The 21,879-nt window shown below is 40.8% G+C and overlaps 1 protein-coding gene across 2 annotated transcripts in view; it reads right to left on the minus strand.

Moving 5' to 3' along the window:
- LOC138566776 (cytochrome P450 2C19-like) overlaps nucleotides 1-21,879 on the minus strand; it is a 726,413-nt gene that overhangs the window by 268,814 nt on the left and 435,720 nt on the right. For both annotated transcript variants that reach the window (XM_069644425.1, XM_069644427.1), the window contains exon 7: nucleotides 12,427-12,614. In XM_069644425.1, the coding sequence (XP_069500526.1) occupies nucleotides 12,427-12,614 (188 nt within the window). The remainder of the gene's footprint in view (nucleotides 1-12,426; nucleotides 12,615-21,879) is intronic.

A 21,879-nucleotide genomic window follows, 5' to 3' on the forward strand; every position in this document is an offset into this window, starting at 1 on the left:
TGGATACAATCCTATGTCTTCTGTACTTTCGCCATTCATTTCAAGTGAGGTAAGGGAGCAGAAGGCTGAACACCTTCCTCCCTACACTGAGTAAGCATCCACTCCTGAGGCGGTGGATCTACTCTCTCCTCTTGGTACATTTTCCAGAGCTCTAAAATAGCTAACCTCTTTTCCAATTTTTTCCCCGTGTATGCAGCGTGCAGGTATGTGGGAATCTATTGCAATACCGCTTTTGACAGCGATCCCCCTTTTAGCCATGGCATGAAAATGTTGTCTGCTGTGCCCTTTACTGATTCCGTGCTTTACTGTTGGAGCTTAGGAATCTGCTTTGGAAATGGTTGCACAGCTGCATCCGTGGAGTAATATCTTCCATTGTGACAAGTCTCAATTGACATTTACACAGATACATTTATAAAAACAACAAATATGAGCACGTTCCAACACTTGCCACTCAAAACCTCTGTTTCTCAGTAACTTCAACCTACATTTTGATCAGCGCCGGCAATGACCTTAAAATAGGCAATAACTTTGCATCTCCACTTCAACTTTACACAACATATTCTTGTCGCTCTTTGACACCTTTTTAAAAGAAACACATAGACAGGCTCACAGACTAGTCGACTCTTTTACATTTACACCATCATACTCCTTTTCTCCATCTCGCCCCTGAAAATAATCTGACTAGCGTTTAACTCGTCTCCTAACATAAAGCTGTTTATGCACCCCCTAGTTTTACCCTGACTGGGGTCTGAGACGATTTCTTCTATAACTCATTGAGTTAGGAATCCCGGGCCTTGTCTCTTAAAACCCTCTTCATTTTCTTTAAAACGCTCTTCATTTACACTTTTATAACCAACCCTGTTACTTTTCTAATTACCACAATCCCATCCCCACAGTTTGCTATTCCCCTTAGCCTAATCACCATTCGCTCATTCTGCTTGAGGGCTTCGGTATCGTATCCCCTCTCCAATCGACCACTTTCGCCTTCCATCCGTGAAGCGCCTGTGGAAACCAGGAGGGATTTTGTCAAAGCGGGGCCCGTCCCACCTGTATCAATTTTCTTGTATCAATCGGCCGCTCGTCACAGGAAACCCTGTGATCTTCCGTCTAGATGGCGAAGGGTGCTTGATTGTGCAGAATTCTGGAGTTCTACTTAATTGATGGGCAGGTAACCATCCTCTGCTGCCACGTGAACCATCAGGTCCTTTTTAAATGAGGACGTGTGTTGTTAGATGGATGGGGGTGCAGAACAGCTCTCACACTAATAACCAAACCAACTCAGGAAGGTTGCAAACAGAAGCTGTTTTATTGTCAATTGTCTCAAACACGGAGTACAACGGACACCAACGGACATCTCACAGCATAATCTTAATGCATCACATGAAAAAAACATCCTTATATAGCAAAAACTCATCATAAATGATGTCATAATATGTGACAAACTAAGAAAACTTATTTGGGATTGTGATAGGTCTACGGGGAACATCTAGGTATACTTTCTGTAGGGGATTGGATTGTGATTAGATTCTACAGTCAGGTGGACAACTTATGCCCATCCCTGGTACAAGTCATCCTCAATATTTGTTAGATACACGACACACCATCGGCTCTGAAACTATAGGACTCTTCAATACATGGCCCTCTATTATTGGTTGGCACGCTTGTACCCTTCTGGAATATTCGACTCGCTAGCAGCCCACAAGCTGGTACCCCAGGTGCTTGTGGGTGGACTTGACCATGCCTTCCCACCCAATTAGTCCACCATCCATCATCACAGAATAGAAGGGAGTGCAAGCACGTTATTGCCTTCAGGTCACGATGCAGCTTGCTTGTTTTCTATTTCCATCCATCCCACGGGACAAGAGACCACGTTTGAGTTCCTTTCTTCATATTTAATAATATTGAATGAATGAAACATGGCACTCAAAGTGTTTCTGTCACACCTTAATGGAACTTGCATTGTTTCTCACATTCTTTGTATCTCCTTGAATAGATAAAAAGTTCTTGGCTGCCCCAACCCTTGACAATGGGCGCCAGACAGCCTTCTCGATCCTTCCACGATTTTCAGTTGCTTTTCTCTACTGCGCCACACTTTCAGTGCTTCTCGTTCATGGGTCCTGGTTTACTAATGTTGCAACATTGAAAATCCAGATGCTATACAATATATATATATATATATATATATATATATATATATATATAGAGCCAGGAAACCCCTGCAGTCTATTCACTACGTATAGCCAGCCTTCATGATTACTTAGTCTACTTGCGTTGCAGCATCTGTACAGTTATTAAGTGACTTATATTTTCTTCAGTGTTCTTCATACATGCAATCTTCATTTTGCACATAAACTGCTACTCACTTCCTTATTTCGTCATCAGTTTCCATAATATCTATACATTCTCTTCTCTGATCATCCTTCTCAGTGCGTCACTATCATTTTTTGGGACCTCACCAACCACCTGCGTTCACTGCTTCACACTTCTTCAGGGATCTTTCTTAAGAGGCTGCCATCTCTCTGCGGGTACATCTTATAGGGCTTTGTGAATGGATACCTTGTTTCGAAGATCTTTCGCGGTATCGGTATCATTATCGGCATTGTGCATGTTGCAATTTTTCGGCTTCCAATATATAGGCAAGATAGGGGCAGAGCTTCTGTTAGAGGCATTTGGCTCCTCCTCTACAAGACCACAGTTTCTAAATTATGACCAGTGTCTGCTATAAATAAACTAAAAAGGGCAGGGACCAAAATGCACCCTTGCTTAAGACCTCTGCTAGTTAAGATTGGATGAGACAAGTAGCCTTGCTGGTTTAATCTAACTTGAATTGAAGTATATGAGTACAGCTCAGAGACAAATGGCTGAATGTATACCGGACAGGCTACCTGTTTCATCTTCTAGAAGGAAGGTCCCTAGAAAATTAAACAAAAGCATGCTTAAAATCTATAAGAGCCATATAAACAGGTTGTTACGATTGAATAACTATTTTTTTCACCAGAATTATAGCCAAAAGATTTACCGAAGTACCTAGCTCGGAGACAAATCCTGGTTGATATTTGTCACTGATGCAAACCCTATCTATCCAGAGTTTTATATGCCTCAGTAGCAGTCGAGCAAAGATTTTCCCTGGATTGTCTAAAATGGCTATTGGCCGATAATTCCCGTCCCTCCCGGTTTCCCTCACAGATTATTTCCAAGATTGCGTTATTAACTTAGTCTTGTTGTAACTTGTTCAAAAATAGTAAGCAGAATCCTGGACCAAGTTTCAGGATGCGTTTTTAGCATTACATTTGTGAGGCCATCTGGCCCCAGAGCTTTAGATGTAATAAAGTGTCAAAAGATTGCACCAGTTACAATTCACATGTTTATATTACATTTATGGCTAATATCCATGCCTTAATAGGCTCTAATGATTAGCAGCTACTGATTTTTCACATATGTTGTGGCACACTACACCTGGCAATGTTATGGATACCACATTTGCCTTTCCAGTTGGTTGTCATATTTTTTTCATTTGAAGTAAACTATTAAAGAGGTTTCTATGACCTGTGTTAGAAATGTGGTGGATGGCGTTTGTGCTAGCTATCACAATGTAATAAGATAGTGGAATGGCAATTCATAACATTTGATTAATAACTTTCGATATTGACCAGACATGGGAACAGTCAAATATCATGCTTAAGAGTGAACCCTATTGTTTTTCAGAGATCGAATGACCCTAGGGATACTATGTTAGGCCTGAACAAACATGCTCGTTTCGAGAGGTCTTTATTGCCCATATAGTAAATAATATGCATTATTGCAACACAGAAGGCGGCTGTCAGTCATAATTATAATTGTTTTTTCATAACACGCTTAATACCGGGAAAGGTTTCTAAGTGCGAGCCCGGGATTCAAACCTGTGTGCTGTGCTATCCTCCAAGTCATCCCTTTCAAATCCCTTCCCAGACCTTGGGTGTAGGTCAATATCCCATGCAGTTTCCAGATAGTCTCTAGTGTAGACTTTGCTTGCTGTGGTGGGCTTAGAGTATTCTGGTCCACGTGGAAGCTTTCTGCACAGTGCTATAACGTGGTAGCTTTTTTGGCCATTTGGCACAGATTGCAGTTTGTAGGGGAAGCTTTTAGACTAAGTCGACTCTATTGCATTTATACATTTGAGGTCCCTAAATTTTGCGTCGCGTGGAAGAGTTTGACTATAAACTGACCACCAAAATTGCATGTGGATGAAGTATATTTAAACGTTTTGATCTTTTATGGACATTTGTCTGGAAGGGCACACAATGGTTTGACAAAGGAGTAACCTTTGTAAAGAGTGGATGGCAACCACTTTGCTGCCCGCCAAGCCATGCACTGCACTCAAACCTCAGCCTAACCAGGAAGGAGAGCAATGTGGGCCACATATACCACCATGGTCTTAAAAGGAAACCCCAACACATGAAAACAGAACTGACCTATGGGGTTGCCAGGCCAGACCCCCTGAACACGAAATGTGACTTCGCACAAAATTAACCTTTATTATTATCACATTGCAGCTCTGCATTGAGAAAGCAGGTGGGGCTTAAAAGACTAGATAAACATTTTCATGTATGTCACACATCCGAGCTGGGGAAGACAGGGCAAAATTGGCCATGGACAACAGATCAACCATAAAACAAGAATGGGCTTAACAGAGACCCCAGGAAACAGGACGTTTTGGGTTGTTTGGCTGAAGTCAGAGGAAGAGATGGTGGCAGTCCAAGAGACCAGCAGCAGGAAGGACAGTAAAGCAGTTTGTGGAAGTGTTTTTTGGAGCAGTTGAGGCATTGGTTAGTGAGTGCAAGCCGCAGGGCATTGTCAGTGTTTTTGAGAAAGTGGCAAGTAGGTTAAGGGGAGGAAGTGTAGTGAGGGACTGTGAAGAGTCCATGCGAGTGAAAGAAGGGTGTTTGAGTAGAAGCTGGATGAAGTAGTAGTAATGTGTAGGAGGGAGTAGTAGGTTGGATAATGGAGTAGTAGGGTGGAGAGGGAGCGGTAGTGTTGAGGTGGGTGTAGAGGTGTGTGTACTAAGCAGCAAACACTGAGTGGGACTGCAGGGCTTCTGACATTATCATTAACTGAACAGCAGCCCGCAGGGCCCTTGTGGTGTGTTGGGGGGGGGCACTACTCTGATTGCCTTGTTGTTGGCTATTATTGTGAGGCACCAAACACTGCCTCTGATGGGGGCTGCAGGGGCTAACATGTGCTAATAACGCCCATCATCATCTCCCATTCTGCTGTTTGCCCCCCTTTTTTGTATTTGGTTGGGAGTGAATGTATGAGCCTGTTTAAACACTCCCTGAGCATCACCGTAGGAAGTGATTTGGCTGTAAAACTGCAGGGTGCCACTTGGAGATGTGGACACCCACACCTCTCCCTTCATAAAGAGCTGACATACTGTGAGCAGTTGTGGTTAGGAGACTGTTGGGACTTGATCCCTTTGATCCTGACCGCTGATATATCGAGGAGACTGCAGGGATTTATTCCCATTGATACTGTACTGTGATGTAATCAAGGTGCGGAGGACTAGAGTTGGTGGAAGCCCGAATGCCTCCAATGAAGAGATCTACACAGCTTAAGTATAACCTTAGAAGAACTAAGGGAATGGAGAAAGTGAAGAGTCCTCTGAGTAATGATACAGCACGGGCAAAACCCAGGAAGAAAACTAAGAATGCCATACCCGCTGACCAAGGCATGATTACCGAGTTTTTCCCACAAAACCCACTCCCTGAAACAAACTCCACCACTATCGAGGAGGCTACTGCTCCAGCGCCTTATAATGCAGGTTCATTATGTGCCTCGAACTTTGATGACATAGACAACAATTCGCTACTGGAACTATGTCTCAGTATCCAAAGACATATGACCCCAGCTCCAGGATCAATGCCTATCAATATTGACTGCACCCAAGTAAATAAGCAGGGAAATACTCCATATGCCTCTCCTACTCAAGTGGAATCTATGGACAGATTATCAGTATCTCCGAACCTGGAGATGGCTTCTATGGAAGATAGCCCCGAAGTTGAAAGCAAATGTCTGGCTAATACCTACCCTGGGGCGACGGAGATTGCAGAGATTCAGTCTTCAGTCGCATCCCTGCAATTCGCTCTTAAAATCTTATTGAAAATGGCGGGGGGAATACTGAACAATTCCAATGCCTTAACCCTAGACATGATCAAGAGGGAGAAAGCTGAGGGAATTGCTGATGTTGACCCTTCAGCAGAATCCAAACTCTCGGAAGCTATACAATTGGTCGTTGAAATTGAAGAACATCAAACTGAGGAACCACAAATCCCGGGGTTGGAGGCTGACAAGGAAAACAATGAATGATTCTTCTCGCGCAAGCACGTAGAATGGCGAGGAGGGCGGCTGAGAACAAAAGAGCCAAAGCTATGGCTCCTTCCAAGCCCGACAAGGAATCCTCTGGGCATCCCTCAAAGAAAGCCAAAAAAAGAGCGGCCAGAGCGAAGAAAAGGAAGAACAGTGGAGAGGGCTGCTTGACTAGCTGGTTAATACCTGAAAGAGAAAGATGATTGAGCCTGATGAGGAGGATGACTTACCTGAGGGGGATAACTTGAGTGAAGAGGTAGTGGCTATGGAGGAGGAGAGCCCTGGGAGTATACCAGAGCCACCAGCATCAACGCCTTATACAACTCTTCTGAATGAAACTAAAGCTGCCACGGAAGGAAATCGCATATGTTTGATAAAGAACTTATACTTAAGCGAAGAACCAAAATGGCTCTCTCGCTCAGAACTGTTAACTAGACTGAGCTATGTACCACAATTCAGGGTCCTTAAGTCTGACGACTTCCAATTCGTGGAACCACTAAAAGGCCCAAATATTCAGGTTTCTGCACTGCACTGTAAGTTTCTATCAACCGCACAATTGCTAAGGAACTATAAGGCTGAATTGAAAGCGATTGACGTGGAGGTTGATGTCGATTTGAATGAAGTCGAATTGCCCAGAAAGGTAGATTTGCCAGTTGAGGTCAGTCCCTGTCCTAATCTGCCTCAAGGGAAGAATGTGGACATTTCGGACATTCAACAAGTATTAAAATGGCTGGCGGATTCGTTACCTGGAGTGTTGTTAACACAATGAGATATTACAATTTTGTGATGGAATTGCAGGGGTTTCGCTCATTTTTTGTCTCATAGGGTCTCATAACCCTAGGTTAAATTCTAAAAATTGCATGCAACATACCAAAAAAAGTGATCCCGAAGGTCGAGGCTGGGAACACTTGTTTGATTCATGGGACATCGAAATGGTCAACGGTAAAACCTTTAGTGATTATTCTGGACACCAAACTTGGTCTAATGGTATTTCCTGCAGTACTTTAGATTACATCTTTGTCTGCCCAAGAGTGTATGAGATGGTGGATGATATGCAAGTGATCCCTAATGAGTGGAGTGACCATGCCACACTCAGATGCAAATTGAAAATCAGGGTAAATGACCCCCCTGCTCTTAACATGGGTAACATTAAGCCAAATAAAGCAGGCACACAGATCAGTTGGCCTGACAAAAATGTGGCCCACGCCGTAGCAGCTTTGGCTAGTGACAACTTAAACCTTCTACCAGATTTTGGGGAGATGACGATCAATTCCATCGAAAATTGGATCTGCTCCTTTGTTCAGAATAATGCTGTTTGTCACATAGGGGCTATGATCAGCTGGGGGGAAAAAAAAGCCTCCCTTTGATAAAATGATCAGAGATGCAAAGAGAGAGTGTAGACCAGAACTTCGGCTTGCCAAGAGACAAGCATATGCCCCAGACCAATATTTCAACAAGGTAAGGAGTGTCAAAAATAGATATAGAGCTATTATTAAAGCCTAAAGGAAATCCAACAAAATCCTATCCTGGCAAAAGCTAGTAAATAAGATCTGTACAGGTAAAACCCGTAACATCTGGTCTTTGCTGGGTGAAGCGCGAGGCACTATGCAAGGCACATTAGTTAACCCTATTAAGGCTGAAACATGGATAGCTTTCCTTGAAAATCGAAATGCCAAGGTAGATACGGAGGAATCCTGTACATTGGTTAATATGCCGTTAATTCCTCCTATTAATACATCCTATGAAATGGTGATGAATATAATTATGGAATTAAAATCCTCACGTGCCCCTGGCCCGAATGGACTAGCAAACATTGTGATGAAGTCTCATCCTGAATTTTGGGCATCCCTACTAGTTATCATGTTTAAAAAGATATTAAATGAGGGGAAAATACCCCGATCCTGGAAAATGGCGGTTCTTATACCGGTCTTTAAAAAGGGCGATCAAGCGGACCCCAGTAATTACAGACTCCTTTCAATGCTGGATGCCACAGGGAATATATTTGTCTCACTCTTATTAAAAGAGCTACAGCTTTGGGTAGAGCAATCTGATATACTCTGTAAATTCCAGAGTGGTTTTAGGCGGGGCTATTCCACGGCGCATAACATCATGGTTATGGACCTCCTAAGGACACGAGCAAGATCTGGGGGGCAGCCCCCATTATATGCCCTCTATATAGACTTCTCGGAGGCATTCGATTCTATTCCCCAAGATTGTCTTTGGCAGAAGTTAAAATCAATTGGCTGCCCTGAGGGCCTGACCTACTATCTCAGATTGCTCCATCAGAATACTTCTGTAAAAGTAAAACTGGATCAGGAAGGTCATACCACTAGAAGTGTGCTCCAAAATAGGGGGGTTAAACAAGGCTGTGTCACGGCTCCTCTAATATTTAATCTATACGCACATGACATCCCCGTGGCCATTGGGGCCGTGACAAACTGTCCACCAAAAATAGGAGACTCCATCTGTCCTGTTCTTGCCTATGCGGACGCCCTAGTAATACTTGACCACACCATTAGTGGGCTGCGTAGGTCGGCCTTTGCCTTGTGGGAATATGCCGAGAGAAATGGCTTTAAAATTAATCTGGAAAAAACTAAGGCCATGAGATTCACCAAAAAGAACACCACTCATGTGCAGCTTAGAGTTGGCCTCGACAACATCGCCTACACACCTCTTTATCGCTATCTAGGGATTGAATTTGAGAGCGTCGGTGACTATGGAATATGCAAACAGTCACGCATTTCATAACCGCACTGTTCCGTAGATTCACAGTAAATCAGGGCGGTTTTACTATCTGGGGCACACGTCAACTCTATGTACAAGTATTGTCCTCTATGATCACCTATGGTCTGGAAGCTCTCCTCAACACTGACCTGAAATGGTTGCAGATGATTGAAGGAACATTTTGGCGCTCTATCTTGGGGCTACCACCAGGAATTCCTATGGCAATTATAAGATTAGAACTGGGGCTGACCTCATTGAAAGCTCTAGTTTTAAAAAAGCGAGCCCTACTCTATCTGAAAATGAGTTGTGAGACCAATAACGGGCTACTAAATGCTGTCCATCAAGAGATTTCTAAGGTTCACCCCCCGTGCCCCTTGAAGGAGCAAATGTCCAAATTTCTGACGGCCATTGGGTGGCATATCTGGGTGGGTAGTGTCACAGAAGAAGTACAGAGGGCCCTGGGTAAACGTATAGATCTCTGGGATTGGCTAGAGAACTATGCTCATCTCCGGGAGCTGAAAAGCTATCAGTTTGTCCAGTATAGACTGTACAACTTCAAAAAACCTCAGAGTTACCTTCATCTGTGCCCTGGTGTGAGACTCAGATGCTTCATTTTACTTTTAAGGCTTGAACAACTACCTAAGTTAATGATCACCGGTAGAAGAGACATGATCGCTCCAGAACTACGGCTCTGCCGACTATGCAATGAAGTGAATCAGCCAGAGACGGCCAGACATTTGCTGACTGAATGCCACAAAATGATAAGTGCCATAAACCTCTGTTTGGGTATTTTGTGCACAATCACGGATACATCAAAGAGGAGCTATTTTGGTATCATTGCATTAATTCCAATAGCATGAGGCTCCTGATGGCATTGTACAATATTTGGCTGAAGGTGGAAACAAGCCTTAACATAACTATATAGGAAGACACAAAGATGAGTTACTGAATAGTTACTGTTGAAGCCTAAGTGATTTTGCTTCTTGCCATGAGTTTGCCCTTAAACAGGAACTGCTGTAATATTAAACCTTCACTGGTATGTTAATCAAATGCTGAAAGTCTGCCCTGAAGAGTAGTTGGCATTATGAGGCATTGTATGGTTCTTGAACTATTACTAATCTGAGACTATTGTTAACTTAAATCTTAATGATGATGACATTATGGTTTGTTTGCTCAGGGAATTTGGTGCTTTTCCTTTCCTTGTATTTCTGTATCTAAATGTCATATGTTTTCTTTTTATGATCATTTTTATTCTTTTTATGTTCTTTTTACGTAAAAGCTATTTTTATGTGTAAAGTTTCAATGTAAATTAAATCACAATAAATTATATATATATATATATATATATATATATATATATATATGAAATCAGTTTCACCGTACATTCATGAATGCTAGATGACCTCTCAACCTGGATGGATTCTGTCTGGCTTCATTATAAATATCAGAATATGGAAGAGGTCCTGCAAACACTAAGAACATATCACTCCTGACACCCCATCTCACCCTGATTTTCTGAAAATGTCAACTTGATATCTCTGGCTTAATGCTTATATGATACAGTTAATGAATGTTGTCCATTTCCGCAGAAGATTATTTTGACATTGGGTGGCTACATAGGGTTTGCCTCTTCATGCCATTGGACAAGTGTGCAGTTAGAGTAGAAGTCTTAGTGACTAGTCAGTTGGACTACTGTAATGCACTCCTCATGGGAGCGTTCCGGACCACAGACCGACAGTTACTAGGACTATGCCAGACCAGTGGAGATTAAAGACTTTACATCTTAGGATCCAGGCTTTGCAATACATTACAAAGTTCTGTTCATGACAGCACACATTTGTCTAGTTGCATGCCCTTATTGAAGCAGCTGGTATTTAGGTAGGTTTTAAGTATGGGTTGCAGCAGAGTAAAGATCAGCGATTAGAGGTGATTGGCTTCACAAAGGCAATACATGCATGTTCAAAATGACTAACCCACTGAGAGAAATGAATGAAAAATAATACAGAGGATATAATTTGACCTGTTCCACCCACTTGGAAATCAACCTGTCCCATCCACAACCCCTTGAAAAATGTGTTGCACATTTCTCCCTCTCACATACCACACTTCTATCACTGTCTTGTACCGTCGCTAATGGATGACTTGCTATTTGCAATTTGTATGTACTTGTGGATTTTATCTGAACCTTGGCCATCTTATTAATACTATCCAGAGCTGATTTGGTTATTGAATTTGGCCATCACTGGATGTGGTGTTTCATTGTTTACTACATTGATATGTTTGGTCCTTCACCCATGAGAACCAAATGTTCTAATAGAAGATCCTCTGCTTCGCTATTTGCAGACTGAACTCCTCCTCATGTTTTAAATATCATCTCATTCTGCACATTCCTATCCTTAGCCGTGCCACTTCTCCTGATTTCCATTTGTTCTACCTGCTTGCGGCACACTATTCCTGGACATCTCTCCTCTCCCACAGTTTCCTGCTTCCACATGTACCTTTACTTATAGAGCTACTTTACTTGGATTGAATTGTTCTTCTTCATGGTCCATTGGACGATTTCTTGTGTATCATCGTACAAATCCCATCAACTGCCCTATGAACAGTGCTTCATCTCTCAGGGAAGGAAGTGCACCTATGTTCAGAATGTTAGTGTTTCCATTGTTAGATATTTTTAGGGTCTGTGGTTGTTGGTATTATTTGCTCTCTGTATACCTCTTGTCAACTTGGTTGTGTTCTTTTCTCTCTTACAGCCTGGGAGTCAGATAGTGGTTTCCTTCACACAATTCCTCAGATTAGTCAGACACATTGCGTCAATCATGCAGCGGCCACTTTCTTAGAGGTTAAAGGGCAGGGCTTGACAAGTACCTAACTTTGAAAGACTAGCACTTACTTCATTGTTATGGCATATTGTAAATACAATGACAGGTATAATTAATAGCCTGCAATGTTTTGCAATTGTTAACGATTTTGTCCTTTCAATGTGGCAATGTAAGTCTACTCAACTGGTTACTCCTAGGTGCTTCTATTAAAGCAGTGGTCCTGACCTCAAATAAGCCCTCAAAACAATTGTTGGAAATGTAATGTGGTTAGAAGATTGAGGTAAATATTATTATCACTTATAGCGGGATGGCCTGAATAGGGCATGATAGACATATGTTGGACCTAGTAAGTAGTAAAGAAGGATAGAGCATAGTAGGAGCCTCTAGTCTTACAGAGGGCATATTAGTTATATTTCACCAGTATGCATATGAACTATAGGTTAAATCAAATCACCACACATAACACATTTCCATTACTGTCTACATACCCACGGTTGCTGTAATGAATGCTGCAGAGAGCCTGTAAAAAGACATGTACCTTAGTAATGACAAACTCCCTGAACTGGGTATCACATGTTACGGCATGACAGCCACCCATTGGAACAGTATCACAGAATCTGTGAATCTCGTGCACCACAGCATTTGTGTATGGCATCTTCTGTCTGTCTTCAAGGTTTGGACTACTTCTTTCACCAAGCACTGTGTCAATCTCCTTTTGGGCCTTCTCTGTCGAGAAAACATCAAAGTTAATGGCAAAACGCCTCATAATATTTGCAGTGTGTTGTTAATTTGTGAATGAAATATCAGCTGCACACAATGGAAAGTCCCAATGTTGTTCCACTCAGAAGTTTGGATGTGTCAATGGGAGAGAACAACTAAGATTAAGATTGATACAGGAGCAACTGCAAATACATGACCATTCAAGTTCTAAGAAATATTTACAGTGAGATCCTTCCTATCACAAGGGATATTGACCACAATGATATCACAGATGACATCATCATCACTACTTAGATAATATGACATGCACACAAGTCAATGTATTACAGAATGTGATACTATTTACAGATTACTTTTACTTTGTACAATGTGTTTGAAAGACATGTTAATCACTTACAAAAGACACACAAAGAAATATGCATCTTTATACATGTTTTCAAGCAAAGGTTGCATTTTAAAACTTCATTTATTTTCTATAAATATATACATTTTTTTCAATACCATTGTATGAAAATCCTTGAAATATATCCTAATACTTAGTTTTAAGGCACTTCTCAGGTCATTTAGAAAATATGTGTTCACATTTTTCTAACAATAAAACAATTGAGTATTTATCTATGTTTATTTTAAAACATTGTAAAAAATAATGGTTCAACATGTGTCGCTTTCTATTTACTTCTACACATTTCTTTTTGTAAATCTATTTACAGATTATATTATAGTAAACATGTTTTAGATATATTTTCCAAAAACTGGAACATTCTAATTAGTGCGCTATTTATAATTCAGATATCTTTTACCAACGTTCTACATAGGAAACCTTCACAAGTAGTGATATGAAGCATTTGTAGCTGTTAACTGTTTTGAACAATGTACTCATTGGTTTGAACTATTCTAAAATGCTAATATAACATTTGTAGAAGCTTAAGGGTGTAGAAGCTTAAGGGATGTCTGAATACGGGCAAAGCATAAAGTGATCTTATGTCTGATGGGAATAGTTACATAATTATTGATGACATTTTTGAAGCTATTAGCAATGTCATCAGTGATGCCATCTGTGATGCCATCAGTGTCGTCATAAATGTTTTAATTAGTGATGTCATATGTGATATGATCATTATGGTCATATGCTGTGCAACAGGGGGCACAAAGGTAAGGTGGCTGTAGCTGAATTTCACCGGTTTTGTTGAGTTAAGTTTGCACCTTAATGTCACCGCAATTAAAGGTTTTTCCTTGATTTTCAAGGGTTTTGTTATTCCATGATTTTTAGAACACTACCAGAACATGAGCCATGGCCTTCGGGCATGACAGGTGGGCAGGGCCAAACACGACTAAACCACTAGCCACACCTGTCATGGCCTTAAACCATGGCTGGTGGGTATGGCTGCTCTATATTTTAAAACACTTGCAATCCCTCACACAAAGATGTTCATCAATCACAAACTGATTTTTATATATTTTGACAGTGTTAGTGTTATGTATAAAAGATTGCAGGCTTTGGAAACTCACAATATTTTTAGGCAATGTGCAGTGAGATTAAACAATTTCCCATGGATCACACATTGTGGTTAAGCAGCATGCTACAAGCCCCTTGTTTTATGGCCAGTCTCTTGGTGACTGTTTTGATGCATTGCACAACCTCAATTAAATACATTTAAGCAGCACAGAAAAGGTAAAAAAATGACTGACTGACTGACTGACACAATGATATATGCCGAGGTACTTTTGCCCCCATAGCAAAAATCTAAAGCTGGCACCCAGGAATGTATGCACAGTAAGTGAAATTTAAAAATTAGTTCATTTGACCTTCCCCTTAGATGAAAGTGCACAAGACAAAATAGCAAGGAACACCAGAAAATTTACCTGAGAGAGAAAATGTTTGAATAAATATGCTGGCAATGTATTAAAGGTGAAAATGAAAAGACAGAGGAGGGCACCACTTGCAAATTAAAATTTAGGATTATTACATCAAATATCCTAGAGATCCAAAGGTGTGTTTCAAAATATTTTCGCCTGGCGCTGCCAGTCCATAAATGGTCCAGTAGCACTAGGACCTATTCAAACATATAATCTCCAAAAAACAAAGTGACTCCACTTTGCTAGGAAAGGCGCTTCACGGTTAGCCCCAATTAGGTTGCTCATATATAGTCTACTGTAAAAAGTATCCAAATGTTATTCCAAAGAAGTTCTGAAAGTCATGAGTTTTCATAACAGAAAATGTTTAATGCACATTTCTGAAATGTTTTCTGGTAAAGTTCATCTGTGTGAATTACACATTGAGTATTCATTTGAAATTGCCCATAATACTCTGGTGCCAATGCATTTCGGATAAAACCTTCATCAGGGCGGTATTATTGCAATAAATGATATCTCATAACTGTTGTTTCAACAATGTTCACAAGATGCATTGCAAAACATGCATATCAAAAATTATCAAAAATGTTTATAAAAGCACATACCCATTTGTGAACCACATCCGTTTTGGTAGAAAATAAAAAGGAAACAAGAAAGCATTTCAATTAGTTTTCTGCAATGGTTATGCATCTTCTATCAGTGTATCCGCCATAAAGACAAGTCATACCTTAATCAAGTCAAAGAGCGCATGGATCTACAAAAAATAGAAATTAAGTATCACTGTAAGTAATCCTCGCGAAATATGCAGAGGGTAGAGCTTCAGTATAGCTGGCTGTAACCATGCTTACCCGGCAGCTTGTAAGACATGTCAGCCGTGTGTGCAGCTTCCAACGCGCTCGCGGTGGAAATGACTTTGTTTTAAATGTACCCATGGAGACGGGGCTATGCGTTGTGGTCTGTGTAGAGCACGTTCGCCTCGCGCCCCACCCCCTGGCACAAGCCATGGGGCGGGGATGTCTCCATGGTGATGGACACTCGGAATGTGTCTGAACGTGATTGCAGTGTATGCGCGAACTTAAAGGACAAAAGCACGTTTCGAAAAATTGCACGTTGCAAAGAGAAGCACATATGGATGTAATGCAGTATGTGAGCTAATGTTGGTATTGCTTTACCGATGCGATCTTGTAATGCACAGTAGCGCCAGTGCTGCCTATTTGACAGAGATCGCTTTAGGTATGGTGAGAGTTACTAGAAGATGTACAGTTGCCTGACAAAAATCACGTTAGATCTAATGAGTGTTAAAAAAAAGGGGATTGCGGATGTCTATAGGTTCACATAACTATTAGTTGTAATGCAGATTAGTACATAGGGTCCAAAGTAGACTTATGAAGGGTACGTCACTGTGAAACATGTTCGTATGTAAACAAGTCAGATCTGGATAAGCAAAATAACGAAACAACACTAAAGCTATAAGCTAAACGTGAGACCGACAAGGTCAACTTTAAATTCAAGATCTATAGGAAACAATATATATAAAGAAACATGCTGTGTTCGATGGGCTCCACCACTAAAAGGGAGGCAGCAAGGTTAAATCTAAGAGTGAAGAAATTGCAACAAAGTATTTGTAAATACACTCAAGTCTTATAGTAGGGAGCCATAGAGACAAGGAGCAGAGGGTCCACATTTGCATGCAAAAAATCAAAATCTGGTAACATCTGTTGGTTCAGTTTCTCCGATTTGTACTACAAAAAGCACATGTAGTTTATTTCTTCATTCAGCCCCTTTGGAGTAAGGGAGCTAAGACTGTCAATCCAAAAGGTTTCTCTTTGGTCCATCTTCCTTTGAAAATTCTCATGGGTATCTCTTCTGAAGACCACTTCCAGAATTACAAAACGGATTTGGGCTAGATTGTGTTTTCTCTCATCCCAATGTCTTGATACCGCTGAGTTAGCATTGTGGTTCCTTATGCATGATCTATGCTCATTCCATCTAGTCCTGGCTATTCTGAGTGTCTGACCCACATAGTACAAACCACATGGGCATTTTATGGCATAGATTAAGTTCTTAAGTTTGATTGTCTCCCCTGTATAGGGATGCTTAATCGTCTCTCCTTTTATGACATAGCCACAATTGCTGCAATTCAAGCAAGGGAATGTACCGATCTTAGCTGTGAGTTTCTTTTTCAGGGCTGGTTTTGTTTGAACTAATCTGTCCTTTAAATTCTGACTCCGCTGGTAAGCGAATGTGGGAGCTTCTTTAAACAAGTGTTCCACTCGATGATCGCATAGGAGTGTGTTCCAATGTTTTTTGATGATGCACTTAATGCGATTGCTTTGACGAGAGTATTTGGACACAAAGACTAGTGGTGGAGCCTGTTCTTGTTTGGTATTGACCTTAAGTAAATCTTCTCTGCTCTGGGTGGCTACACAAGATTGATCTGTGGTTATTTCTTCCTCTGAATATCCTCTGTCCAAGAACTTTTTGCCCATTTCTTGGATAGCCATTTGGTAATCTTCTGGGTCACTTACCAGTCTTTTTACCCTCAACATTTGACTATATGGAAGGTTTTTTATGAGGCTCGGTTGATGGAAGCTGAGGCGTTGTAGGAGGTTATTCCGATCTGTTGATTTCCGAAAGATAGTGGTTTGATATCCCAAGGTGGTAATCTTGATGTCTACATCCAAGAAAGGGATATTTGTAAGCGAGTATTCATGAGTGAATTGTATACGGGCATCTATGCTATTCAAATATGCAAAGAAATTAAGCAACTCTTCTCTACTTCTCAACTCTAAACTACATGCAATAACTTTAGGGAGATACCATAAAAGCCAACGATCCCTAGGGGGCTGTGCATCCAATTGCGTCCTACATTATGCAAGGAGAGTAAGACTTTCGTAAAGAAATGGGAAGCTATACTTCACAAGTGCTCACTAGATCTCATATTACTGACCATACAGGAGTTGGCAAAAGACTTATCAGATCTTAACAAAGAAATTCAAGAGATTGAAGTAGCTTTGGTAACAACATTAAACAGAGAAGAAGTTGACTCTATCCTCCAAGAAATCAACGAAAAATTGTCACAATATAAAACAGAATTAGAATCTAAAAAAATCTGCACGTTTAAAAGAGACACTTATGATTATCTCAAGGATGAAGTATACAACTGGATGGACAGATATGGTCCACCACTAAGGAAACCCAGACCCACAAATTCAAGTGAGACTTCCAGTTCAGGTACAGATACAGAAAGGGAACCCCCAAACCGATAGGAGGCCAGTACGGCAAGCGCTTCAGGTGCCTCGAGAGCAACAGAAGAAACACCACCTAGAAGTACAGCGACTTCTTTTTTAGACAAAGGAAGAAGGGAACGCGACGGGGGAGGAGAAAGACCAAAAGGGAAACCCAATACGAGACTACAACAAAAGAGAACATAGTAATGAATTTATCCACCAGAGTATTGACCAGCAAAGAAACAGAAACACTACAAAAAGGTCTAATTTTTGTTCCCACGTATGACAGTACATTATTTGAGTCAAAAATAGAACTTTACAAACTCATCAGAAAGATGAAACTTAAGGTATTCTTTAATGAGCTGGAAGATCAACAAGCTAAGGAAGAAGCTGAGCTTAAAGAATTCAGAAGCAAAAGCATGTTCATTCCTCCAATAAGTATACCGTCCATAGAGATTTTCCAAAAACAGGTTACAAGAGACTTTGAAAAACTCAAGTTTAAAGGGTGTTCGCCATGCAACATGAAACCCCATGAATTGAAGTTGATACGTGACCTATATGGAGATCCATTGATCACAATAAGGGCTGCTGACAAATGAGGAGGTCTTGTTCTGCTAAACACGAGAGAATATGAACAAGAGTGTGAAAGACAACTGAGCGATGCTAATACATATGCCAAATTTACACATGACCCAACACCGCAGATAAAAGAAAACTTGAAGTCCCTGTTAGATAAGGAGGAGGAATTGGAGTGGATCAATCACATACCAAGAAATTTCTGACTAATCCACAACCCAGAATACCACACTTTTACACGCTTCCTAAGGTGCATAAAGACCCAGTAAATCCCCCTGGGAGACCCATTGTGGCAGGGATGAACAGTATACTAGAACCTTTAGGTAAATATGTGGATTAGTTTTTGCAACCACTAATTCAAAAAACTAAAACATACATCAAAGATTCCACCCATTTTCTACAATTATTGAATTCTACTACATTCAATTGCAATAATATCTGTTTCACAATCGACGTCAAGAGTCTTTACACATCGATCCCCCACGAGTTAGGGGGTGAGGTGGTGGAGTGGATGTTACTCAATGCAGAAGAGATACCAGCCCAAAAGGAGTTTATAATGGTACTTCTTGAGTTCATTAGTAATACCTCTTACTTCAGATATAAAGATGATTACTACCTCCAAGTTGCTGGGACAGCTATGGGAGCCACCATGGCTCCCTCCTATGCTAATTCTTTAATGCACAAATTTGAATCAGAAAAAATACTACAAAATGAACATTGGCATTCGAAATTGGGCCTTTGGATAAGATATATTGATGATATATTTGGAATATGGAAAGACACAGAGGAAGAGTTGCTTAATTTCTTTGCATATTTGAATAGCATAGATGCCCGTATACAATTCACTCATGAATACTCGCTTACAAATATCCATTTCTTGGGATATCAAACCACTATCTTTCGGAAACCAACAGATCAGAATAACCTCCTACAACGCCTCAGCTTCCATCAACCGAGCCTCATAAAAAACCTTCCATATAGTCAAATGTTGAGGGTAAAAAGACTGGTAAGTGACCCAGAAGATTACCAAATAGCTATCCAAGAAATGGGCAAAAAGTTCTGAATATCCTCTGTCCAAGAGGAAGAAATAACCACCGCTCAATCCCGTGTAGCCACCCAGAGCAGCGAAGATTTTCTTAAGGTCAATACCAAACAAGAACAGGCTCCACCACTCGTCTTTGTGTCCAAATACTCTTGTCAAAGCAATCGCATTAAGTGCATCCTCAAAAAACATTGGAACACACTCCTATGCGATCATCGAGTGGAACACTTGTTTAAAGAAGCTCCCACATTCGCTTACCAGCAGAGTCAGAATATAAAGAACAGATTAGTTCAAACAAAACCAGCCCTGAAAAAGAAACTCACAGCTAAGATCGGTACATTACCTTGCTTGAATTGCAGCAATTGTGGCTATGTCATAAAAGGAGAGACGATTAAGCATCCCTATACAGGGGAGACAATCAAACTTAAGAACTGTGCTACATGTGACTCTCACAACGTAATCTTTGCCATAAAATGCCCATGTGGTTTGTACTATGTGGGTCAGACACTCAGAAGAGCCAAGACTAGATGGAATGAGCATAGATCATGCATAAGGAACCACAATGCTAACTCAGCGGTATCAAGACATTGGGATGAGAGAAAACACAACCTAGCCCAAATCCGTTTTGTAATTCTGGAAGTGGTCTTCAGAAGAGATACCCATGAGAATTTTCAAAGGAAGATGGACCAAAGAGAAACCTTTTGGATTGACCGTCTTAGCTCCCTTACTCCAAAGGGGCTGAATGAAGAAATAAACTACATGTGCTTTTTGTAGTACAAATCGGAGAAACTGAACCAACAGATGTTACCAGATTTTGATTTTTTGCATGTAAATGTGGACCCTCTGCTCCTTGTCTCTATGGCTCCCTACTATAAGACTTGAGTGTATTTACAAATACTTTGTTGCAATTTCTTCACTCTTAGATTTAACCTTGCTTCCTCCCTTTTAACGGTGGAGCCCATCGAACACAGCATGTTTCTTTATATATATTTTTTCCTATAGATCTTGAATTTAAAGTTGACCTTGTCGGTCTCATGTTTAGCTTATAGTGTCTTTTCGTTATTTTGCTTATCCAGATCCGACTTGTTTACATACAAACATGTTTCACAGTGACATACCCTTCATAAGTCTACTTTGGACCCTATGTACTAATCTGCATTACAACTAATAGTTATGTGAACCTATAGACATCCGCAATCCCCTTTTTTTTAACACTCATTAGACCTAACGTGATTTTTGTCAGGCAACAGTACATCTTCTAGTAACTCTCACCATACCTAAAGCGATCTCTGTCAAATAGGCAGCACTGGTGCTACTGTGCATTACTAGATCGCACCGTTAAAGCAATACCAACATTAGCTCACATACTGCATTGCATCCATATGCGCTTCTCTTTGCAACGCGCAACTTTTCGAAACGTGCTTTTGTCCTTTAAGTTCGCGCATGCACTGCAATCACGTTCAGACACATTCCGAGTGTCCATCATCATGGAGACATCCCCGCCCCATGGCTTGCGCCAGGGGGTGGGGCGCGAGGCGTACGTGCTCTGCACAGACCACGACGCCTCGCCCCGTCTCCATGGTTACATTTAAAACAAAGTCATTTCCACCGCGAGCGCGTTGGAAGCTGCACACACGGCTGACACGTCTTACAAGCTGCCGGGTAAGCACGGTTACATCCAGCTATACTGAAGCTCTACCCTCTGCAAATTTCGCGAGGATTACTTGTGATACTTAATTTCTATTTTTTGTAGATCCTCCAGTTGTGCTCACGCACAACGATATGATCCATGCGCTCTTTGACTTGGTTAAGGTATGACTTGCCTTTATGGCGGATACACTGATAGAAGATGCATAACCATTGCAGCAAACTAATTGAAATGCTTTTTGTTTCTTGTTTCCTTTTTATTTTCTACCAAAACGGATGTGGTTTACAAATGGGTATGTGCTTTTATAAACATTTTTGATAATATTTGCTATGCATGTTTTGCAATGCATCTTGTGAACATTGTTAGAACAACAGTTATGAGATATCATTTATTGCAATAATACCGCCCTGATGAAGGTTTTAGCCGAAATGCATTGGCACCAGAGTATTATGGGCAATTTCAGATGAATACTCAATGTGTAATTCACACAGATGAACTTTACCAGAAAACATTTCAGAAATGTGCATTAAACATTTTCTGTTATGAAAACTCATGACTTTCAGAACTTCTTTGGAATAACATTTGGATACTTTTTACAGTAGACTATATATGAGCAACCTAATTGGGGCTAACTGTGAAGCGCCTTTCCTAGCAAAGTGGAGTCACTTTGTTTTTTGGAGATTAAATGTATTAAAGGTGCTCACATTTTAAACCCAGCAATCTGTTTTGAAATATTCTGTGCAAAATACAATACCAATATGAAACAAGTACTTTTGGTCTTGTGGGAAAGCGTCTGCACTGGGAACATGATAACCTGAGTAAAATCCTGATAGCCAGATACTTGAGCAAGCTTTCCATCCTCAAAAAAAACCAAACGGGTTAGGTCCGCCCTCTGAAAAAAAGTTACGCTGTCGACCCATA

The sequence above is a fragment of the Ambystoma mexicanum genome, chromosome 2p (assembly GCF_040938575.1).
Source record: "Ambystoma mexicanum isolate Mex_15411 chromosome 2p, UKY_AmexF1_1, whole genome shotgun sequence".
NCBI lineage: Eukaryota > Metazoa > Chordata > Amphibia > Caudata > Ambystomatidae > Ambystoma > Ambystoma mexicanum.